Source organism: Lepisosteus oculatus, chromosome 5 (genome assembly GCF_040954835.1).
Source record: "Lepisosteus oculatus isolate fLepOcu1 chromosome 5, fLepOcu1.hap2, whole genome shotgun sequence".
In the NCBI taxonomy this organism is placed as follows: Eukaryota; Metazoa; Chordata; class Actinopteri; order Semionotiformes; family Lepisosteidae; genus Lepisosteus; species Lepisosteus oculatus.
Genome location: NC_090700.1, coordinates 41,738,673 through 41,761,847, shown reverse-complemented (window position 1 = coordinate 41,761,847; position 23,175 = coordinate 41,738,673). Strand labels below are relative to the sequence as shown.

The 23,175-nt window shown below is 35.6% G+C and overlaps 2 protein-coding genes across 5 annotated transcripts in view; one reads left to right on the top strand and one right to left on the bottom strand.

Annotated features, from left to right (window-relative positions):
- The window catches only part of lins1 (lines homolog 1), a 14,810-nt gene extending 6,876 nt beyond the window's left edge, over positions 1-7,934 (bottom strand). Inside the window, exon 1 of one of the 2 annotated variants that reach the window (XM_015342955.2) lies at positions 7,848-7,934. The gene's annotated coding sequence lies outside the window, so the exon portion shown is untranslated. The remainder of the gene's footprint in view (positions 1-7,847) is intronic. The other variant, XM_015342957.2, reaches the window with a different exon arrangement.
- asb7 (ankyrin repeat and SOCS box containing 7) lies at positions 7,516-23,175 on the top strand. Of its 3 annotated transcripts, none has more exons than XM_006628615.3 (5): positions 7,516-7,768; positions 9,600-9,702; positions 9,908-10,167; positions 14,009-14,614; positions 18,316-23,175. In XM_006628615.3, exons 3-5 carry the CDS (start codon positions 9,957-9,959, stop codon positions 18,453-18,455), a joined length of 957 nt encoding a protein of 318 aa, XP_006628678.1. In that variant the 5' UTR covers positions 7,516-7,768; positions 9,600-9,702; positions 9,908-9,956; the 3' UTR covers positions 18,456-23,175. The 3 variants fall into 3 exon arrangements, with proteins under 3 accessions (XP_006628678.1, XP_015198446.1, XP_015198445.1); XM_015342960.2 differs by lacking the exon at positions 7,516-7,768 and adding an exon at positions 7,864-7,945; XM_015342959.2 differs by lacking the exon at positions 7,516-7,768 and adding an exon at positions 8,111-8,422.

The window sequence follows — 23,175 nt, the reverse complement described above, 5'->3', positions numbered from 1 at the left end:
AAAAAGAGATTTAGTAGTTAAAAATACTACAATGATGTACATTTGCACATTTGTGAATACCCTGAATGTCAAATAAAATGGATACCAATAATACAAGGCACAGTATACTCTCCAGTAGAATTTTTTAATTCTTTAAGAAATTCAGACAGTATTTTACAGCACTATTATGTATTATTTTTGGTACATAAGCATGGTAACATTTTCTTTTCTACACAAAGTTTGTCAAGCTTATGGATAAATTATATTTGCATGTATTTATCTAATACATAATTGTTTACTTTATGTTTGACGTGTAAGCAAGTGATGGTGACACAAAGGAGACAAGCCTGGAAAGGTAGACCACAACCATGGAAATGTGTTTACACTAACACACTAACAAACTAACACAGCTCTATGACCTGGGTAATATCCTGCCATGTTTGTACACGTTTTGCACGCTTTCCCTTGTCTGTATGGGTATTCCATGCATCTTATGTTAATTGGCAGCAGTAAAGTGTCCTTTAGTGTGTATGTAGGTGTGACCGTTGCGGTTCCGCGCAGGCTCGTGCCCTCGCCCATCCACCCCACCGATTCATCGCACAACACCTGGGCGCGAACCCGGGTCTCCGTCAAACGCAACAGGGAACCAGCCGAGTGAGCTAAAGGAGACCTCCCTCAGCCATGGCGCCTGAGGTCCCCGCAGCGCTCCGCTACATAGGCTCCAGAGTACCACACGCATAAAGATTGAAGAACTAAGAATAGCGAGTAATCTAAGCATTGCTGTTTTGAAATAACTGCTGAATGACTTTGGAATCCACCCATCCAATTTCTAAATGCTCATCTAATTTAGGATCATGGGGGAGCTGGAACCTATACTGGCAAGCAACAGGCACAGGGCAGGATACACCCTAAATGGGACTCTAGTCCATCACAGTGCAGACATACAAAAATGCACACACTCACACTTAGGGGCAGTCTTCCCAGAAGCCCATTAATCTACCAGTATGTCTTTGGACTGTGGGAGGAAAGTGGAGCACCTGGAGGAAACCATGAGGAAACATACAAACTCCACAAAAATTACCCAGGATTCAAACCTAGGGAACAAGCACTGTGATGCAGCTATGCTAACCACCATGCCACCATGCTGTCCTGTATTAAACCATTCAGGCTGTATTTTTTCTACACTTTGGACTTGAAGAAAGGAGAATGAGAGTTACTAACTAGTAACGGATTAGTCAAGGGTAGTAGGACCAGTAGGACCTTGCTGGACCAGGACTTATGCATGGAAGTGTTGGCACCTGAAGGACTGGAGCATCACCTGCCAAGGTAGCTGAGAAAGGAATCCAGACACCACACTCCCTTTGCCTTAACATAAGCAGACATGGTCTCCAAGAGTTGCTGCTGTGTAAGTAATGCAGATGTTTGTTATAGAGAGGCATCCTCGGCTAAGTGAAGAGTGAGAGTGAAAAGGTGAGTTTAAGTGAATAATGTGAAGTGTAAAAATTGAGAATTGGGTGACAGTTAATCAAGTTAAATACCCCAGTGAGAGTGAATCACAATAAGCGAATTTTGTGATATAGATCTTATAGAGGATGGTAGCTTGCACAAAGTGTTGGATCATAATAGTCCCATAATGGTGGCATTAATATCTTTCTTAAAAAACCTTTTGTGTAAAAAAGCCATACAGTATGTATCATATCAAGCAAAAGAGGACAATGTGCCAATCAAAAAGTAGACATATCTGCAAAACATTACTTTGCAGTCTCAAAGCTAGTAATTGGGAGTATCAACCATCATTTAAATAGTTAAAGGGGTAGCTGCGTCAGCATGCGTAGGCTGCAAAGGAACAAGTAATAGGTTTATTCCATGCTGAAAAGAGAAGAAAGGAAACACAACATTTCGGCTGTGCAGCCTTCTTCAGGTGTGAGAAAGACAGGGCAGACAGCAAAGATTATAAAGCATAGGAAAACAAAAGCCGGGAGAGTGGAGGAGGCGGGAGCAGGGGAGAGGCAGAGTGGCCACTCAGGTGGTGCGAAGTCGAGAGAGGTCATTAAAATAATGATTTTGCTTAGATTTATGTATAAGAAAGTGTGTGCACTAACTAAGAAATTAATTAATTTTCCGATATGGTATTTCTTCAGTGCATGCTCCAAAGCTCACAATTATTTCCTCATGGTGTATTCTGGATACCTGGAACCTCATTTACTACACATATAATGACCATTCAGAAGACATATACTGTATATACTATAGATATATCTATCCAGGAATAGGAATGAATATGTCTACAGGATAATGGTAATAGGCTCCAGTTTCAAATCAAAATCAAAATCAAATCAAATCAAAGTTTATTTATCAAATGCACAACAATACAGCGTGCAGCAGTAGTTGCTGGCAATGAAATGTCTTTTCTGTGAGCTCACAAAAATCACAAGAATAACATAAATCACAAAATTATCGTTACGAAAATAAGGTTACATAATAATAATGTAATAGAAATTGAATAAAACTCAATTTGAATAGAGCTGCTATGTGTCCATGGTGTGTGCAATATATTATGTCCAAGTAGTGCAGTATGCAGAGTACAGGGAAAACTGTATGTCCATGTAGCCATTACGGGTGAAGCTAAAGGAGGTGCAGGTTGGCTGTTAAGCCAGTTCCCCCATGATCCTGAATTGGATGAGGCGGTTAGAAAATATATAGATGAAAGTCTGTCTTCCATTTTAGATTTGGATTGTTTTGTTTTAGGTCTTTGTATTTTAGCTTCAGCAATGTTTTTTTTTTGTCATAACTATTTAAATGTGGTGAATTATCTACAACTTAAATGATATTGAAATGTTTCTGTGAGTAAAAATGTCTGTAAGTGCATACTGGTATGTATTGTATGCATGTAAAGTTTCTTTGGAATTTGATCAATTCTCTGTAAACAATTATTACTTTTAAAAATAAATCTTGTGAGTTTAAATTATACAGTATGTCTCTTCTCTGTCATTGATGCTACAGTTGTTCACCAAATTAAAGAACCCTGTACTTTTGGAACTTCCAGACAAAGAATTGAGAGGTTCTAGTTCTCTATAGTACTAGATAGCATAGAATACTGTATATTGTCTTTTAATTAAATGCTAAAGCATAACCACTACAAAACGTCAGCTACTGTACAATGTCTCCTTCTAGAATGGTTAGCATTAAGACATTAGCAGGGTTTACCTTATCATCCTTATCAACCTTATCATCCAGGTGGATGCTGCACATTGGTGGTGGTGGAGGGGAGTCCCCATTACCTGTAAAGCACTTTGAGTGTAGTGCCCAGAAAAGCACTATATAAGTGTAAGCAATTATTATTATTATTATTATTTACATGTGTATTTATTATTTTTTAAAAACCTGTAGAAATTTGTGTGATCTGATAGTAACATTGATTGTATCTTCATATTTTGCACCACAGGAAAAAAAAATAGGGAAGCAAAACATTGTGAACTCTGAAACATAATCTGTCTGGATAAAAAATGATTTTTCTTAAAGGTTAAACACATAATAATAATAATAATAATAATAATAATAATAATAATAATAATAATAATAATAATAATAATAATAAACTTTATTTTATATAGCGCCTTTAAAGGTGGCTTCTCAAAGCGCTTTACAGGATGACAATAACAATAAATAAGAAGACTACAACAATAAATAAGAAAATTTCACAAGACAGGACACAATTATAATTACAGCAATACAACAATAACAATAGAGGAGACCGTGGAAGATGGTATTAAGAAGAGCAGAGGGGTGAAGAATGGAACCAGTTAAGTAAAGGCTTTTCTGAAAAGGAGGGTTTTGAGTCTGGATTTGAAGGAGTTTAGAGAAGGTGACTCTCTAATATCCTTGGGCAAGGAGTTCCAGAGCTTGGGGGCATAGCAGGAGAAGGCCCTGTCGCCCATACAATGTAGACGGGCTTGGGGGACAGTAAGGAGGGCAGAATTTGAAGAGCGGAGGTTGCGAGGTGGGGAGTAGGGCGATAAAAGTTCAGACAGGTATTGAGGTGCCAAGCCATGTAAAGCCTTGTAGGTGAGCATGAGGATTTTAAAGTCTACGCGGAATTTGACCGGAAGCCAGTGCAAGGACTCCAGGATAGGAGTAATGTGAACACTTGCACTAGATCTGGTCAGGATTCTGGCTGCTGAATTTTGGACATACTGCAGCTTGTTCAGAGTAGATTTAGATACCCCAGGGAGCAGAGCATTGCAGTAGTCAATTCGAGAGAATACAAATATGTTGATCAGCTTTTCAGCCACAGTTAATGATAGCATAGGGCGTAGTCTTGCGATATTTCTAAGATGAAAAAAAGTTTTGACAGTATGCTGTACATGTGGGTCGAATGTTAAGCCAGAATCGAATATAACCCCAAGGTTTTTCAATTTTGATTGAAGCTCAAGTACAGAGCCATCTACAGACAGGGTTGCAGGACTGGCTTTACGAAGTTGATGGGGGGTACCAATAAGCATGACTTCAGTCTTGTCACAGTTAAGATGAAGGAAGTTTTGAGTCATCCAAATTTTTATGTCAGAGATGCAATTAGATAGAATAGAGACAGCCACATCAGTGTCGGGTTTGGTATGGATGTATATTTGAGTATCGTCAGCGTAAAAATGAAAGCTGAGGCCATGTGATCTTAAAAGCTGACCAAGTGGGAACATGTAAATGCTGAAGAGCAAGGGGCCCAGTATTGAGCCCTGAGGGACACCAGACTTGACAAGACCAATTTCAGACCTGTACCCATTGAGAGAGACAAAGTGACAGCGATCAGTGAGGTAAGACTTAAACCATTTGAGGGCAGTGTCAGAGACTCCAAACACAGTCTCACATGCCATATATCTATTGCTCATAGACCAAATGTACAATTTCCTAACATGGCAGATGCCTGAAGATTTTTCTTTTTTGATTTTGATCTATTGTACATGTGATTTGTGACAACATTCTTACCTGCACTCAGAATCTATCAAGAGGGTTGGTTAAAATCTGGAAAGGTGGAACAATGAAATGCCGTGGCAGTAACTGAACAGATTTTAGTAATTTTCTATATTATTATTATAACATATTAATCATATTAACATATGTGGTTCTTGTCCTGCAGCACAATTACGGGGGAAAGTAATCAGCATACTGTTTACTGAAGGTATTAGGGTTCAGAGGCCTTTGCCCAATCTTTAAAGATCTTTGCCCAAGAACCGTTTCACTTTTTCCTGACTGGTACAGGTGTCTTAGATTAAAATACTAATTTTGTATCGGACTCAACTCCAAGGAAAAGGAATCGCCTCTCAAGTGTCCACCCCTTTTCATTACTTTACTGTAAAAAAGAGTTCAGATGGCCTTTTATTGGTGGCAACATCAACACCATAAATTGTAACAGGCTGGGAAAATTAGTGACGATAACAATACAATTATTGTAGCACATCACATAAGCCTAAATGTTTTCTACAAACTAAGGTTTGTAAAAAAGCCTAAGAGCATTTTGGAGTGTGAATTTCAATTATTCCCATTTAAGAGATTCTTTGTTGGAGATGTTTGTTTTATTGTTGTATTGATTTGTTGGACATACATTAATACATTTCTCCAAGGTGATAATAATGTTTGAATTTAATTTATGGTAACCGAGAGTTGTTTTAAAGTACTGTATGTACAGTATTGACCAGAAATGAAGAGACAATAGTATTACACTGTTCTCCGAAGATGCCTTTTGTAACAGAGTAAACCTCTTTTCAAATCGAAAGAAAACGGCCCTGCGACTTCTTGCATACAGTACCTACACAGTTATTCTGATTAACGTAATCGTGTACTGCAAACGTTGCTAAACGTGCTGAAATTCAAAAGTACATGAAAGCTACTAACATGTCAAGTTTACAGATAATACCAATATAGGTGGATTATCAAACACAAAATTAAATTAAAAAAGATCTTGATAAGATTCGTGACTTGGAAAACAGCGGGTATACAGTATGTGGTAGACGATGCATAATGTAAACAAGTGCAGCTGGTAAAACTGAGCTATAAATACAAAATGGAAAACGCAGAGTTAGAAGAACTTATGAAAAAAAATCGATTGCTTCATCATTTACATTTTCAACGCGGATAAGGAATTAAAGAGGCACACGAAACGTTACAATATACATCATAAGAATTGGGACCGTGAAGTAAAAATGGCTATTCTTGCTGTATACTCAAGCAGTTTAGATTTAAAGATGAATAAAAGACAAAAGTCAATAATATCTTTTTTTTATTTCTGGGTATTTCTACTAATATATGCTTTAAAGTTTTAGACCACTTTTATTAGTAGTGTCCCACCCCCGCCTGGGGTAGGTGAGCTATTGGGTACACATTAACTTGAAGTAAAATTATATAAGTATTTGGTTGCAAATACTAATTGTTTTTTAAGCAAACACTGTATAAAAAGTATAAAATTAGACGAGAAGTGTTATTATTTAAAATACTAAAACCTGTTCAGTTTTCTTTAGCGTTCCGTCGTTCCGGGTTTTACCCAGTCTATGGGAGAGCTTCGACAGGGATCCCGCAGAAGGTGAAAAAGTCTGTTTCGAACTTTGCAGGTTGACAAACTGAAACAAAGTCACTTATTTATCTGAAATGTTTATTTTCAAATATGTCAATTTATCCATTGTATCCTGACCCCAAAACAGAAATTTAAGAAATCGTAAAGTTTTCTGAAACTGAAAAATGTTTGATTTTCAATTATTTTCCTAACCAGAATTAAAATAATTATTAAAATCTTAAATTGAGAATTTTAATTATTGATTATTTAGCATGCATTATTGGTACCCTCAAATAGGTGTACAAAGAAATACAAATGCACTCCGGTCTCCAGTACATCGCATATCACCTCATAATGGCAAGACGGATTACTGTATATCTGCCTAAAGGAAAAAATAAATACATCGTGGAGTGTTGCAAGGAACGAAAACGAATTGATTTTTTTATTGATACTAGTTAAAATGGATTCCAGTGTGAAAATAGGAACGTGTACGAGAATCTACTTGTTAATTCAGCCAACACACAGCGGCGGATCGGTGAAGAAAGTCAATGGAGATACTGGATCCTAAAGTGCTTAAAGAGCGCCAACATTGCTGATAGTCTGTATACTAAGAAAAGTATTAAATATATATTTTAACTATTTACAATATACTACTGCCGTTATATAGCTTAGCATATTATTGTTATACAATACTGCATTATTGATAACATTTAGTTTAGGTTACCAAATAACGACACGTTGTAAAACGTCAGATATTTCCTGATAAGAGAAAATAAAAAAAATCTTGTAATCTTTTAAAAATCGTTAAGTATAACACAAACTCCCAGTGGGGTGTTCGTTTAGGCAGCAATGAAAAGCAAGTTTCCCCTCTGTTCTTTTATCTCTTTTAATGTCCGCAAATGAACTAGACCTATTGTCGCGACGTCGCTGGCGGTCACCTGTTTTTGCAGCAGTTTGTCCAACTAATTTACGGCAGCTCGAAAACTGATGTTTCTTGATGCTGATTGGTTATCATGCGATGGTTCCTTCCCAGTAACCCTTCTGAATTGGGTTGGTTCAGTAAAGTCAATATAAATTGAATCAATTATTCATTTTTATTTTTAAAAAACAATCTATTGTATCAATTGTGTCGAAGAAAACAGCAACCACAACGTTATAGAGCCGGCGTTTTGAAATATGGGCGCCGGTGCTTTATTTCGATTGTTCGAAACACCAGGGGAAAAACTCTAAAATACAGTCCTGTGGAAGGTAAAGTCTAATTCTGCTTCAGTAATCAATTTATCCTTTTTCGTAGCACAATTTCAAGTTTAGTATTTTACACACTTACCAGTTAAATCCGGATTATCGAATGGTGAGGAGATTAAAACAAAACAAAAATAAAACTGCTCAATTTGAACGGAAGTCTGAAAAGGGGAGACCTGGAAGGTAACACTCTATTGTTTGTATAATAATGGTCCTCTTCACTTCAGAACTCTTGTATTGTTATTTTACAAATTTGAAGTTATATAATTGCAGCTCTATGACATCAGGGGCTATCCTTTGAGTGACTCGGATACAATATTGACATTTTATTTGCAAAACAATGTGACAAGTGCAGTAGGAGCACAGGTCTGCATATAGTGTATAGCGCACACAATATTGTAATGCTCTAGGTTTGGGTTTGGCTATTACGCATTTAAACTGAACAACATCCTAACGAAACAGTATTACTATTAGACACGGTGCTCCTAAAAGTTATGTTTAAAGACTAAATCAGGTGTAAGTTTGCGCTTTTTCGATAATTGTATATGCCTCTCTGATATTGGTGGTAGTCCCTTTTGACGAGGCAAAGGTAGAGACAGTGTTTACAGCTTCACCGGCTTTTTAGTTGACTGTTGCATTGAGTACTTAAACACATCAATGGTAAGTATTTTAGCATCAGCTATAGAACTATTTGGAAATAATTGATGTTGAGTTATTGTACTGTATACCATAACTTGGACTTGAAACCATGAACTTTAAAGGAAAAAGTACATACTCTGTAAACAAAGTAATTATACATACTGTAGAACCATTTGTTCTACATTCTAAATTCTTTTGAGTATCTATCTAGAAATCAAGTATTTGTATGTCCCATACTACCACAAATAAAAAGGTGTTAACTGATTAAATTAAAATTTCAGTCAAGAATGCAAATTTATGGACAACTTGTAATGGTTTCTGGCTTATTTCTTAATTGAGAATTGTTTTACTGTGGCAAAATATTCTTAAACAGTAACCATAGCCAGCATAATAATCTCTCCTAAAAGAAAATGCTAGTGGTGTTTCATTAATAATTTATTTGCAAGAATTAAGTGGTAAGTGGACCAGACCCATATTGTTGTAATTCCGCTGATTGCCAATATATAGTACAAAGGTAGCAGACAAAAAACGAAGAAAAAAAAACAAAAACATGTGTAGTTGTTTAATAGGACATTGGGCCACCATGTGTAGCCAGTATGGCCTGTATGTGCTGTGTTGTAGAGTTTTCCAGTGTCTTTCCTATTTTGCCTCCCACTTCAAATTAATGCACAGATACAACAATCCTGGGCTATGCGCTTCCTTCTACTTGTGCCCTTTGCAGTAACTATCTTGCTCGGAGATTTCCATACTGACATCTCTGTAGAGAGTTGCTCCTAAAACATCAGTAAATTGAGCTGCCTTGGTGTCTGAAAATCCTACAAAATGCATCTCAACTTTTAAAGCAAGAGGTCAATTCTTAACCATAATTATAGGCAGCCAAGGTCTGGACAGCCCTTGTGTACCTGGCCTTAAGGATGCTGGGATGTTATTTACACATGTGGAAGCTTTAACTTTCAATTTACTTGGTGTTCAACATATCCCCAGTTGTTGCCATTGTTTGTACCTTATGCTCTGAACTTTAGAGATTTACAACACTTTTGAAAAGTGAGGATAATGTGAGATATCAGACATGTTATTTTTTATTTGAAAGAAGTTATTTTTTATGGAGCATTCTCAGTATGAAGTTGGTAATAAAGGATATATTTTTCCCTTGTCTATGAACTCTTATTGACATTATGCATTGTGGTCTTTTTTTTAGATATGTGTGTCAATTGTCTTGAATGATGATCACCTCTGGAAGATGCATTAGTATGTTTAAAGGGCTAAAAAACTGTGTTGCACATCAAGAGCTTTGAAACAAGGTAATATGATCAAATTTTTAATTACAGAAAAAGTGGTTAAAGACTAAGGTTTGATGTCAGAATTGCACACTGAATACTAGTGTAGTTTGACCTAGGTAGCATGTGATGTGTTGTATACTACATTAATAATATTGTAGACTGCATTTATGGATGTTTTGTCCATAAATGTGAATTATGCACTTAGTAATGATGTTTCTTGTTTTAGACAAAAATCTGAAAGTCCTGATGAATCCCTTGTAACGAGATGTAACAGGATGCTTCATCACCACTGTCGAAGGAACCCTGAACTGCAAGAAGAGCTGCAGATTCAAACTGCAGTTGCAGCAGGAGATGTCCATACGGTGCGCAAAATGCTGGAGCAGGGCTACTCTCCAAATGGCCGTGATGCCAATGGCTGGACCCTGCTTCACTTTTCAGCAGCAAGAGGGAAGGAGAGATGTGTCCGAGTGTTCCTGGAACATGGAGGTGGGAAATGTGGGAAAATTTACCTAATTTTTTAATTTGACTCTGAATAAGTCAGGTGAATAGAGTTGAGAATAGTTTAGGTCATATCAATAGATAATCTTATTTGAAGAGAATCTGAGTTAATGTTAACATCACTAGGTGTTCGTACTGGTATTGTCTGATAGTCTCAGAACAAAATATCTGAAATAGTGTTTGCAACAGTGAATCAAATGTTGCAAAAATAACCATGTGTGAGAGTTTTCCTTACCATTAATCTCAATGCATTTTCCAAGCAGAATTACTCAGTAATCATAAACATTTTTAGGAAGAATATATAGTGAATACTTACAGATATTGATATTAAATGCAGATGATGGTGAAGACAAGAAAGCAGCTGCAGAATGTTATAAAAGGGATGCATAGCGGTATAAACATATCGAGACACTTCAATAAAGGGACTTTATTGCTTTAAAAATTTTAAATACTAGACGAATACAGTTGCAAGAAAAAGTTTGTGAACACTTTCAAATTACCTGGATTTTTGCATGAATTACTCATAAAAATGTGGTCTGATCTTCAACTAAGTCACAATAATAGACAAACACAAACTGCTTAAACTAATAACTCACAAACAGTTGTACTTCTTGTCAGCACTGAACACATCGTTTAAACATTCACAGTCTAGGTTGGAAAAAGTATGTGAACCTCTAGGCTAATGACTTCTCCAAATGCTAATTGGAGTCGGGTGTTCCAATCAATGCCCTATAAAAAAGGCACACAAAGGTTGGTTACAGGTGGAGTCTGCTCTTCTCAAGAAAGAGCTGTTCATGTGAATCATGCCCCGATCAATAGAAATATCAGAGGACCTTAGAAGAAGAATTTTAGAGATGCATAAAACTGGAGAATGCTACAAAAGCATTTCTAAAAGCCTGGGTGTTCATCAATCCACAGTAAGACAAATTGTCTACAAATGGAGGAAATTCAGTACTGTTGCTGCTCTCCCTAGGAGTGGGCGTCTTGCAAAGATCACAGCAAGAGCACAGCAATGCTGAAGGAGGTGAAAAAGAACCTTAGGGTAACAGCAAAGGACCCGCAGGAATCTCTTGAACTTGCCAAAGTCTCTGTTCATGTGTCCACTATAAGAAAAACACTGAAGAAGAAGATTGTTAATGGAAGGACACCACGGAGGAAACCACTGCTCTCCAAAAAAAACCATTGCTGCATGTCTCAAGTTTGCAAAAGACCACCTAGATGTTCCACAATGCTTCTGGGACAATGTTCTGTGAACGGATGAGACAAAAGTTGAACTCTTTGGCAGAAATGCGGAGTGCTACGGTATGTTTGAAGGAAATAAAGCACTGCACACCAACACCAAAACTTCATCCCAACCATGAAGCATGGTGGAGGCAGCATCATGGTTTGGGGCTGCTTTGCTGCCTCAGGGCCTGGACAGCTTGCTGTCATAGAGGGATAAAAAATATCAATGAACTGAAACAGGTTTGTAAGGAGGAATGGTCTAAAATTCCTCCTTACCATTGTGCAAGTCTCGTCAGCTGCTACAGGAAATGTTTGGTGGAGGTTGTTGCTGCTAAAGGAGGTTCTATCAGTTACTAAACATAAGGGTTCACATACTATTTCCAGCCTGGACTGTGAATGTTTAAACAATGTCTTCAGTACTGACAAGAAGTACAATTGTCTGTGTGTCATTAGTTGAAGCAGATTGTATTTGTCTATTATTGTGTCTTAGTTGAAGATCAGACCACATTTTTATGAGTAATTAATGCAGAAATCCAGGTAATTCCAAAGGGTTCACAAATGTCTTCTTGCAACTGTAAATACAACTAAACTCTTTATAGAAGTGGAAGATTACACATAAAGCTTAAAGCAAAATTTTCTAGAAAGCCCAAATATATATTATACAAGGATTTGAAGAATAAATCACAAGGTCCTCTAATTGGTTAATGTAACCAAAAAGAAAATTTATTTGAACAACGTCCTGTCAAGCAAATGCACTTTCAAAATAAAGCTGTTAGACTTTGTGTAAAATAAACTGATTAATCTTAGTAAAGTGTTTTGATAACATTTATTCTGTTTAGGCTGTGTCAGACCATGTGTTTTTCTCCACTAATGAACTGAAGCATGAATGGAGAAAAGTTTGCACAGCTTTTAAGAAAAAATAGTGCTGACTATGAAATTTGGACAATGGGTTCATAGGATATGGTAATTTAGCAATGTTGATCTTAGCTATCACTGATTTACAGAATCTGTCTTAAATGCAGCCATATAAGATCACTTTATTAGCCATATACAATATTCAGTAATAATATGTAATAAACATATATTTAGTAATATGACTAATATACATATTTAAAAATTCCAACACCTCAGGCTGAACTTTCCAACAGAAAAAACATTGAAAGAACTAATCCATTTCCGTTAAGAATGGATGCAATTGAAGGACAAATAAAATACAGAAGAAAATATTTTCCTTCTTTAACAGTTTTGATGGCAGCTGGGTTCACAATCTTAGTTCTCTCTTATTTTGTTTTGGATAACAATTACATTTTTTTTGTGCAATTGTGTTAATGATCATTATCATGAATTGAATGTTCTGGGACAGTTACAATTGAGGAGGGATTTAACAGCTTAATGTTTACTTATTTTAATTTAGCATTACATTTTTAAATAAGCTCTTCAAAGGGAAAAAAGTGCTACTGCTACACATCTCTCTGCAGATACTGTATATGCATAAGAAGAGCAGTAGTGATGTTTTTTGCCAAGAGATGGCAGCATATCACTTAGAATAAACAACTTTAATAAAGTTTATGTAAATTATGTATTGTGTGTGATTTTATAGGTTCCTCTGTAAAATTAATAACTTGCATTAAAAAAGTAAAGTAAATGGTAACCTAGTTTAACAATTTTAACCAAATCAAGTTTAAGCAAATCTCGTCGTCCCCGATATATATTGGGGATAAGGACCAGAGAGTTGAAATATGTCATTTCATTACATACTGTATATAGGAGAATTTTTCTTCTCAAGAACAATGTAAATGTGAAGGTTTCATGACCTTAAGAGTGTAATTTTGCTCAACTTTTCCTCTAACTTAGTGGGATGGTTTTATCATAAGAATTAATGGAATCGAGTCAGGCTAGGGACCATAAGTTAGAGTGCGTTTTACTTGTAGCTAAGCAAATACAGTACAGAGTGTCGTGTTAAGTAGAAGTTACATTCCTAAATAATGCAACTTGCAGTGAAATGACTTAGAAAGTGAATTAATATCCATAGGGAATAGTATTATTAGCCAGAGATATGTCTTGAATGGGGCCTAAAGGTTCATAATCTAAGTCATGTACAATACCATTGTCAACAAAACAAATTATTAGATTTTGCTCTCCACAATATATTTTAATTTCCATAACATAATTATCTTCATACCACCTATGTTCCTGGCTTTTGGTGCAAAACAACATAGTGCAGGTCAACTTATAATGGAGACCACCTTAAGTGTATTTATCCAAGAAAACAATTTAATATGCTGCGCATATTATGATATATTACTTTATTAATCTTGTATGTTTAATACATATACAATCAAGTGTCTTGGGAATAACAGTGCACTGTTGCTTGTTGTCTTGAGTGTTGACAGCTTGCACTTTCTAACTCACCCTTAGGACCATTGACAGTTTTTAAAAGTTGCATTATTCTTTTTCATTAAGAGAAGTTAAAATATATATATATATAATTTAACTAATGGTCTTTTTACACACATACGCATAGTTACTTTTGTATTGTCTCAATGCATTCACTTAATCCTTTCTGATGGATTCTTATTTTGTGTTTATTTCCTCTTTTTTTAAGCTGATCCAACGGTGAAAGACTTAATAGGTGGCTTCACAGCTCTGCACTATGCGGCTATGCATGGCCGGGCACGGATTGCGCGTTTGATGTTGGAGTCAGAGTACCGAAGTGACATCATCAATGCCAAGAGTAATGATGGCTGGACTCCCCTCCATGTGGCAGCCCATTATGGTAGGGACTCGTTTGTCAGGCTACTCCTGGAGTTCAAAGCTGAGGTCGATCCACTCAGTGATAAAGGCACCACACCACTTCAGCTGGCCATTATCAGGGAGAGGTCCAGCTGTGTGAAAATCCTGCTGGACCACAATGCCAACATTGACATCCAGAATGGCTTCCTTTTACGCTATGCTGTGATCAAAGGCAACCACTCTTACTGCCGTATGTTCCTCCAGAGGGGGGCAGACACAAATCTGGGGCGCTTGGAAGATGGACAGACTCCCCTGCATTTGTCTGCTCTCAGGGATGACGTTCTCTGTGCTCAGATGCTGTACACTTACGGGGCAGATACTAACACCAGGAACTATGAGGGGCAGACACCAGTGGCAGTGTCTGTCAGTATGTCTGGAACGAGCCGGCCCTGTCTGGATTTCCTACAAGAAGTCACAAGTATGCCTTTATTATTTTTGTGCTTTATTATAAAAAGTTAAGTTTTCATTTAATGCAAGTCATGTTTCCATTTAAAACATTTTTGTTAAAAAAAGCACATAGAAATCAAAACCTGTGTAGTTTCAATTACATGAATTTGAAAAATGAATTGAAATTGGTTTGAAACAAGGAATTGGAATTAAAAAAAAAACTAGAACTGACCTCAAAATGGGTAGAGGCCTACAATATAGTAACTTTTTTTTTTTAGAATTAATGGGTTCTCTTAGGACCCAAAGGTACAAGATCTATTTATACAAGATTTGACTGTAATGTAATAGTGTTTGTTATGCAGTGCCTATCACGAAATCAGATTTCTAGGCGTATGTCAGACCTTCTTGCCTGATTAACTTAAGTAAAGGAAAAGAGCTCCCCTAAGGAAACAGCTGCCTAACAATTCAATCCAGTGTTGCATACCGGAGAATCTCACTGTGCCCGAAAAACAATTAGAAACAATAATTCTAATATTTGCAATTCATGAATAGGTGATGGCTCGCTTTATCCAGTATTGAAGTTCAGCACCCACCTGGCATTCTGTGCCAGTTGTCTCCCTACATAACAGATCAGGAGAAGAAAGGATACATTTCTTAATTTGAATATTGGGGGAAATTTAGAAAGAACAGTGTTTACAAGCCAGCAACCTTACCTATTTAACCTTACCTATTTAACAATGTGCACATTTCAGCATTTTGTCAGTCCTATTCTTTCCTGTAAGGCAGTTATTACAGTGGCAGCAAAGAATAAGTATAGAGACTTAAAAATGATGACTTAATCCAAAAGTAGATATTGTGCTGCAATGTAAACAGCCTAGACTATATTTGGATTTTGCCTGACTTGTAAGTAATGTTAAATTTAGATATTAAATCCCCCGTCCGGAACAGGAAACATTTTAATTCTTTATAGTACTTTATTATATTTTGTATTGCACTTCTGCTCTCCAAAGACAAACATTGTTTAAATGAACAATTTTATCAAATCCAAGTGTTTAGCACAGGTAAGTGCAGGGTTAAAATCCCTGCATTTTTTCTTTAAATAGTGTGTGCTTTAAGCATGTGTTACTGGCAAATGAAATAGACACAAGCAGCTTTTTAATAGCAATTTCTATTTTCTGATAATTACCCTAAAAATAATAATAAAATCTTTCTTTATGTTTGCTATATATGAATATTACTGTTTTCTTGTTTTCAAAAGTCCCGTATATGATTTAAATTATGAACTATTTCTCTATTAAATTAAAATTAATAATTGATAAAATTCAAATGTAGTATAAATATGATTGTGGAGTAGATCTTCCTACAGTAGCACATTTTCCTATAGACAAGGAAGCGCAGACTGGTGAAAACTCACAAAGTGAACTCTCTGCAGGTACAGTAGATTAGAATCAGACTAGATTGTCTGAACTTGAATCAAGCTCCAGATACTGTGACACATTTGCTGTATTAATTTGTTCACACTTGCGGGCCTTTGTACTGTCCTACTTTAAAAAATGGCTTTACACAAACTTACAAATATAGTGCACTACAGTGCTCAGTATATGGACCTTAACACCCAAAACCTAGTTTTGGAATAATTTTCCCAAACAGTAGTAAAACTACTTGTAAAGGAAAGCTTCAATCTTTTATCAGCTATTCTGTATCACCCTTGATTCGGCCTACTTGCTGAATCCCTCCTGAGAATACCACTGACATTCCAGAGTCAATTTTCTTTTGCCATCTAGGGACTGTGTAGAACAATCAAACACGTGCATTTGATCTGTTGTTTCTTTATAAAATAAGTCAGTACAAATAAAATAATGGATGTTGCAGTAGGGAGCAGCAGTGTTACATGTGCATGTCTCAGATCTCGGCAAGGTTCCAATAGGAACCGCCTGTAGCAAGGTGAGGGTACCTGACGTTGGCATGGCAGAATGAATTGCACTGTTTAATTTTGCTGAATCTACTTAGTTGTAATTGTGCTTGGCTTTTGATTTACAGAAAAGTGGAACTTTAAAAATATTAATCTGCAGATGTCATTGTTATGAAAAAGACTTGCTTTTTTGAAGGGAAAAAGTCTAAAGCGCCCATATCAACTACTCAGAACTCCCAAAACAGAATTACAATGTTATTCTCATCATAAAGAGTGAAATTACTTTATAATTTAGGTTGTAGACCTGATACTAAAAGGTCTAATTACAAACAAAAAATAGAACAGGGATTTTTCAACGTTCTCATATGCAACACATTATAATGATCAGTGTGTGATTCAGTATTCACTTACACAACAATGAAAGGTATGAAAAGGAGACGGCCTTACCTGGAGCAGTAATGATTTACTTAGCACAATACCAGCATTCCTTTCCATTTACTGAACTTTGATATCAAGATATCAAAGAGATTTGTCTTAGGCTGCAGTGTTAAATCAAACCCATTTGGAACTGGATGATCCTTGTGATCGGGTTTCAGATAGGTTATGGATTACATATTAAGACACGCAGTAGCCTAACTGCGAATGCTGTTTATTTCATCCCATCATTGTAGGTTGTATTGAACACCTGCTTTAGAGGAAGACACTACAGGGGCTTTGTTTGATCTGCATTTCCCTTAAAGAAATAGAAAAGGTAGTTAAAGTGACATGACAGGCATGCAGATGCGCAGAACTTAGTCTGTGTTGTGTTTTTTTGAGACAATGTTTGTTTTTGACTATGTCCAATACAAAAGAATGCTGGAGGCTTAGGTCCCATTAATCCAATAATGTTTTGCTTATGTAGGTGAAAAGTAAATGCAGCCTCTTGTGAATTACTTTGAGTTTCTTGTTTTGCTGTTTTAATAGGACTGTAGCAGACTGTAGGTAAACTTTGGTTTAATTTGAATTTCTTTTAAAGACTATTAAAATCAATTTCCCTGAATGAATCACAAAACTTGTTGATTAAAGTACCTAAGGGTAGCAGAAAATGCAGATTTTTAATGTACAGAGGAATGAAGCATATTTTTTACTGTGTGGCTCATAAAATAGAGACATTACCCAATAACCCAATTAAACAGCATTATTGACTAAATGTTTTACGTTTGCAGCAAACATCATTAGGATTTGACCATTTATTGTGTTAAGAGTGCCTGCTTGAAGTTCTTATTTTAGCTTGTGAACATTGTCAGCTCTTATCATTTTACCTCTGCCTGGGAACATGAGGATTAAATACAGAGTTTCAATGTGGTTGATTTGCCTTTTATTCAAGGATTTCTCAACTTAAGTCAAAGGTTTGTTTAAGGGCAGGCTCTAATCCCATATTTATTGAGAAGCAATCAGGAATAAGTAAGCTCTGTAGACACCAACATCTACCGTAATAAAAGGCAGCTGCTTAAGTAACCAAAGAATTTTCGGGCATGACCTTAGACTTCAGTTAGCAATTCCTGTAAGGAGGACCAGGATGTTTGGAAAATCCCTTTGATTCTTTACAAATTGACACCTGCTAAAAATATACTGTTTGTAATTTTTTTTATTAATATATAACCACTTTAGTGGCATGTCTACTTTAATAATTTATCATAATTTCAGGTTTTAAAATAGTTTATGAATGTTTTGTATATAGCTTTAAGTGTTTGGTTTTTTTCTGGTGATTTTTAGCTATTTCTAAATGGTTATCTGAACTGTAATTTTATCTCTGTACATTATTTCTGTTTCTCTTTCAGGACAACCAAGAAATTTGCAGGACTTGTGCAGAATAAAAATTCGACAGTGTATAGGACTTCAGAATTTAAAACTTCTTGATGACTTGCCAATTGCCAAAGTCATGAAAGACTATTTAAAACACAAATTTGACAGCATCTGATCCGTACAGTCTACACAAAGAAAATGACTGCAGACTTACATCCTCAATGAACTCCTATGCAAGTGCTGACTTTTGTATGTGAAAGCTCTGAACAAACTTAGATTTTGTATAAGCTGCAGTCTTACCTTTGTTTTTCACCCCAGGTTTCATGAAAATTTGCTTTATTAAAGATTTTTTATGAAGATTTTTTCCATTTTAACAATATTCATACAGCTCATGGGGAAAACAGAAGTTCTGAATCTTTATTCTATAGGCTATATAAATTATTTAAAAATTGTGGTATCTGTCTGGCTCCTGAGGGCAGCAGTAAAGTGGGAAAATGTTATTGAGAAACTTGCTACTTTATGCTATTTAAAAAAAATGAATTTCATTGTTTTTTTTAAATTTAAATGAAGCATTATGCTCTGTTAAACAAGTTGTTTTCAAAATGTTTTCTTAAAAGTAAGGTTTTCTCAGAGTAACCATTCTCAGATTGTGTGTTCTGAAAGTAAATGTTAGCCTTGTAATTTGAAATTATGGACACAAATTTTTACCTATTATAAACTGAGTCTAACCGTAATTTTCCAATTCAGCAATTTTGTGAGAAGTAATTGTAATACTGAAAAGTCTCAAATCTGAAGGCTATTCACATTTCAACCTCCTTGACTGCTTTAGGGTAGGCATTACAATCTTTCGCTTATTTCCAACCAAATACTTTTTTGTCATGTGGACTATGTCTAGTTTTGGCAGTATGCAATGGTTTCGGAGTGTAGAATGATGTCACATTGTTTTGTAAAGCAGGATATAAAAAGTTTAAATAATGATTGAAAAATTATTTCTTTCAGTATTTGGGAATAATTGATTAATATTCAGATACTGCCCAGTCACAAGAGCTTTTCCTAGGTCATTTTATCAAGGGTGAATATAAAGTGTGTGGACATCGTGTCTGCCAAACTGTTTTCATCTGAGTTTAACTTAGCCTGACCTTTTAATTAAATTTAAAGAACAGTGCAATATAGGCTTCCCCTTCAACACCAGTTGTTGGTATAGACAAAATGTAAGCAGGATGGCTTGAAGTAGCTAGATTTATTTTTGAAGAAAAGCAGCAAAGTAATTTATGAACCAGGCATGAAAAAGAAAATGTTTTCATATTGTCACAGGAAGGGATTAATTTGAGAACATGCAGTAGCTTGTACAATTATTCACCCTCCTGCAAAGTTTACACATGTTATTGTCAGCTTACAACCGGGAAACTTTCAAATAGGACTTTATAGGTAAAAGATTAACAATCCATAAACTGATTTAAAAAATGGTGAAAGTTGATTTAAAAAATTTAGATGTTCATATTTACATAAGTACTCAACACCTTTGCTAATGCAACCCTTAATCAATTAAGATGTGGAAGAATTTGATGACACACTGAAACCTTTGCATAAATGTTTGACTCAAGAGTAAATATGTATGTCTGTCTAAATTCCCTTAGACCTTTACTGCATTTCAAGCAGCAACTCACTAGTGATGTGATATATCAATCAAGTTCTATGTCTAACAGTGGAGTCACTAATTTAGTGGCAAGAAAGAAGCCTTTATGGGAAAATAGTTATCTTAATCTCATATTAGACATGTGGCAGAAAGTTTTGGGGTGAAACGAGAAACAAATGGCACTTTTTAGTCTATATGTAAAGTGATACACCTGGTGCAAGCCCAACACAGCACATCACATTTTCAGCACATTCCAAAGGTCAAGCATGGCAGCACCATGTTATGAGGATACTTCTTACCAGCAGGGACTGAGCACATACAAGTGTATTCTACAGGAAAGCAATTAATTGAGTGGCACAAAATCCAATAGAAAATATATGGCAAGCTTTGGAGATTGCAGTGTAAAGTACAGGCCTTTTCCATTGCTTTAAGCTGGTAGAGACATAAGAAGACAGCATTAATTCCTGCCAATGGTGCTTCCACTGACTTGGGATTGAATTGTTGAATTGAATCTTTTTTCTGGGTTTCCCTAACATTCTGGTTTTATCAAATATGACAGCATTCAGTTTGATAGCTATAGTTTTGTATAAAACGGTTGATGTGGGAAAGAAAAGTATGTATTTCTTGGAATATATCAAAATGTGATGATACTGGCAGGTGGGTGAATACTTTTACAAAACACTATATAAACTTTTTTTTCCTTCTCTGAAGGTTTTATCCCTCAACTTTTTCAGAGTATGGATAATGCAGAATTAAATTGAATTGGACTGTTTATCCACTCATGAGCAAAGTTTAAGAACATAAGAAAAGAGTTAGGGAACAGCCTTGAAAACGCATTTGGGTAGAGTGTTCCAGACTCCCACAACCCTCTTTGTAAAAAAAGTGCCTCCTGTTCCTAGTTTTAGATGCTTATCCCCTTTCTTCTCATTTGTGTCTTCTAGTTTGCATTTCATCACTGATTCTCAAGTCATCCCATGGGTTGAACTTGTTAATGCCCTTGAGCATTTTGAGTATTTAAATTGGATCTCTGTCCTCTCTGTTTAAGACTAAAAGGCTTTAGTTTTTTTTGTCCTTGAGAGCGCAGCATTCCTCTACCTTAGACTGATTTAAACATTCCATTTTATGGCTCAGTTTTATACGCAGTTCTTTTGAACAAAGCAACATTTTACTTAATTCCACATCAATAATACAAGGAAAAAGGCACTGCAAAGACATAACCTTGGCGTTGTGGTACATGGGGAAATATGCACAAAAAAATGCTAAGAGAAACAAATTCTTTACTAGGAGTATTTTAAATAGCGGTTAGTGAGCAGAAGGTGTAATATTGATTAGTGAAAGCATTTTTCAAGGAGTCTGCTGTTATGTATAAATGAAAGACTTAATCCTATCACAGAAATGTAAATATTTGTATTATAAATGTACAGCAGATATTTTTTTAAGATTATTTAAAGCTTCAATATTTCATTCTAACATTATAAGGAAAAAAGTAATTGTGCTTGGTCTGATGTGGCTTTTTCAGTGTCTGTTTGCACAGTGCTGAGGTCTTTGAAGTGATTGAAGCCATTGTGTTTAACCAGAGTGATTGGAATTCGTTTGATCCATAATGGGTACAGTGGATGAGGGATTAAGGAGTTGGCGAACAGTAGTGGCCAGACCCGAAGAGCAAAAATGCACTGCACCTGTTTAATTATGTTTCTGTATCTTAAACAGTATCTTAAACACATGCCTTAAGTGTATGATAAGACCAGACATCTTCAGCAAAGGTTGTATCCTTTGGTAATGTCCTTCCACATTAATTGGACAATGGATAAAGAAAAGTTTTAAAACTTTGTTATATTAATTTTTGGATTTTCCAGAATATAACTTATTTCAGTGGTGTTTTGATTTTTTAACTTGACAAAATATAATAAATGTTGGTTTTGAATGGTGCTAATCACACAGAATGATATAGAAATGTTTTGTGACATTTCCCTTTGTTTTTTTCAAACATAGGTGAAAGGCTATAGGAAATGTGATTCTTTGAGCCCTAGGTCTAGTTACTGATGGTCCTATAAAAAACAAGTATTCAGCCTTCTCTTAAGAGTTGTGTAAATCACTTATTATTGGCCAGAGGCAAAAAATATATTTTCAAACATTGATCACTTAAGAAAGAGCAACACTCTTTGCATATTGTCTTGCTCACTTGGTAGTTTCGTAGCTGTTTGAATCTAAAATTGTGTTCAGACATCTCTTGAATGATTCCAGAGTTTGTGCCACAGCCATCTGAAATGAGAAGCCTGTCTCTAATGCTGCCAACAGTTTGTGTTAAGAATTGTATTATTCTCCATCTTAAATTAATTACATTTTAGTTTCCAGTTGTCAACCTCTGTCCTTGTTTCACTGATTCTAAAATAATGCTCTGGGTTGATATTGTCCATAAGCTTTAGGATTTTATATACTTAGATAAAATGTCCTCAACCACCTTTGTTCTAGAGTGAAGTAATTTAGCTCCTTTCCCCTATCCATATGTAAGAATCCCCTGAAAACAAGAATAATAGTTTTTGGAACAGGTAAAGGTTGACAAACAACATTCTGTCTCTTTTCTTTTACTTTCAAACATGGAATAAACCTTTACCTGTCCTTTTGTAGCCTATACAGCACATATTGACACAGATACAACTACGTACTTGGAACTTCATAATCCTTTTTGGTCTTTGTACTGGGACTTAAATATCCTTTTTGGTCATTACTGTTTTCACATCTATTAACAAAATAATTGCTTCTAAATTAATTTCTCAATAAAATAGTTCTGGTCTTCACAGTGCATTGCAGTTCTTGAAGAGTATCACAGAACTGTACAACAAAGTGGTGATAAATTGGTTCAGCCTTCAAAAGGCACTTTTGTCCATTTGTCTTTAAGTGTAGTTTATTGGTAAAAGTAGCATTAAACTTTCTGTATCAATATTACAATTTATTAAATTATGCAGCACTCTTTATCCATGCTTTTCCAAAAGCAGCCATTGCTATCAGCTGTCGCAAGCTTAGATATCCGTCTAATTTATAAAGAAAAAGTCATATTAAATATTTTGAAAGAGAATTGTCTAATTTAGCTTGTATAGAGATTCTTTTCAGCAGTAAAGAAGAAACATCTTCTGTTCACCTCCAGAGTCTTCCAAACTACCAACTGCTGAATGGTGGGGAAAAAAATAAACAGTGCTGAAAACTGTCTGATCATTTGTAAAATGTAAAAATCTGTGAATAAAAAAGGGAACTTACAATA

Coding starts and splice junctions, on each gene's coding strand:
- asb7 (XM_006628615.3), top strand. CDS start 9,957: ATGCTTCATCACCACTGTCGAAGGAACCCTGAACTGCAAGAAGAGCTG. Junction 10,168..14,008: donor AGTGTTCCTGGAACATGGAG/GTGGGAAATGTG, acceptor TCTTTTTTTAAG/CTGATCCAACGGTGAAAGAC. Junction 14,615..18,315: donor TTTCCTACAAGAAGTCACAA/GTATGCCTTTAT, acceptor TTTCTCTTTCAG/GACAACCAAGAAATTTGCAG.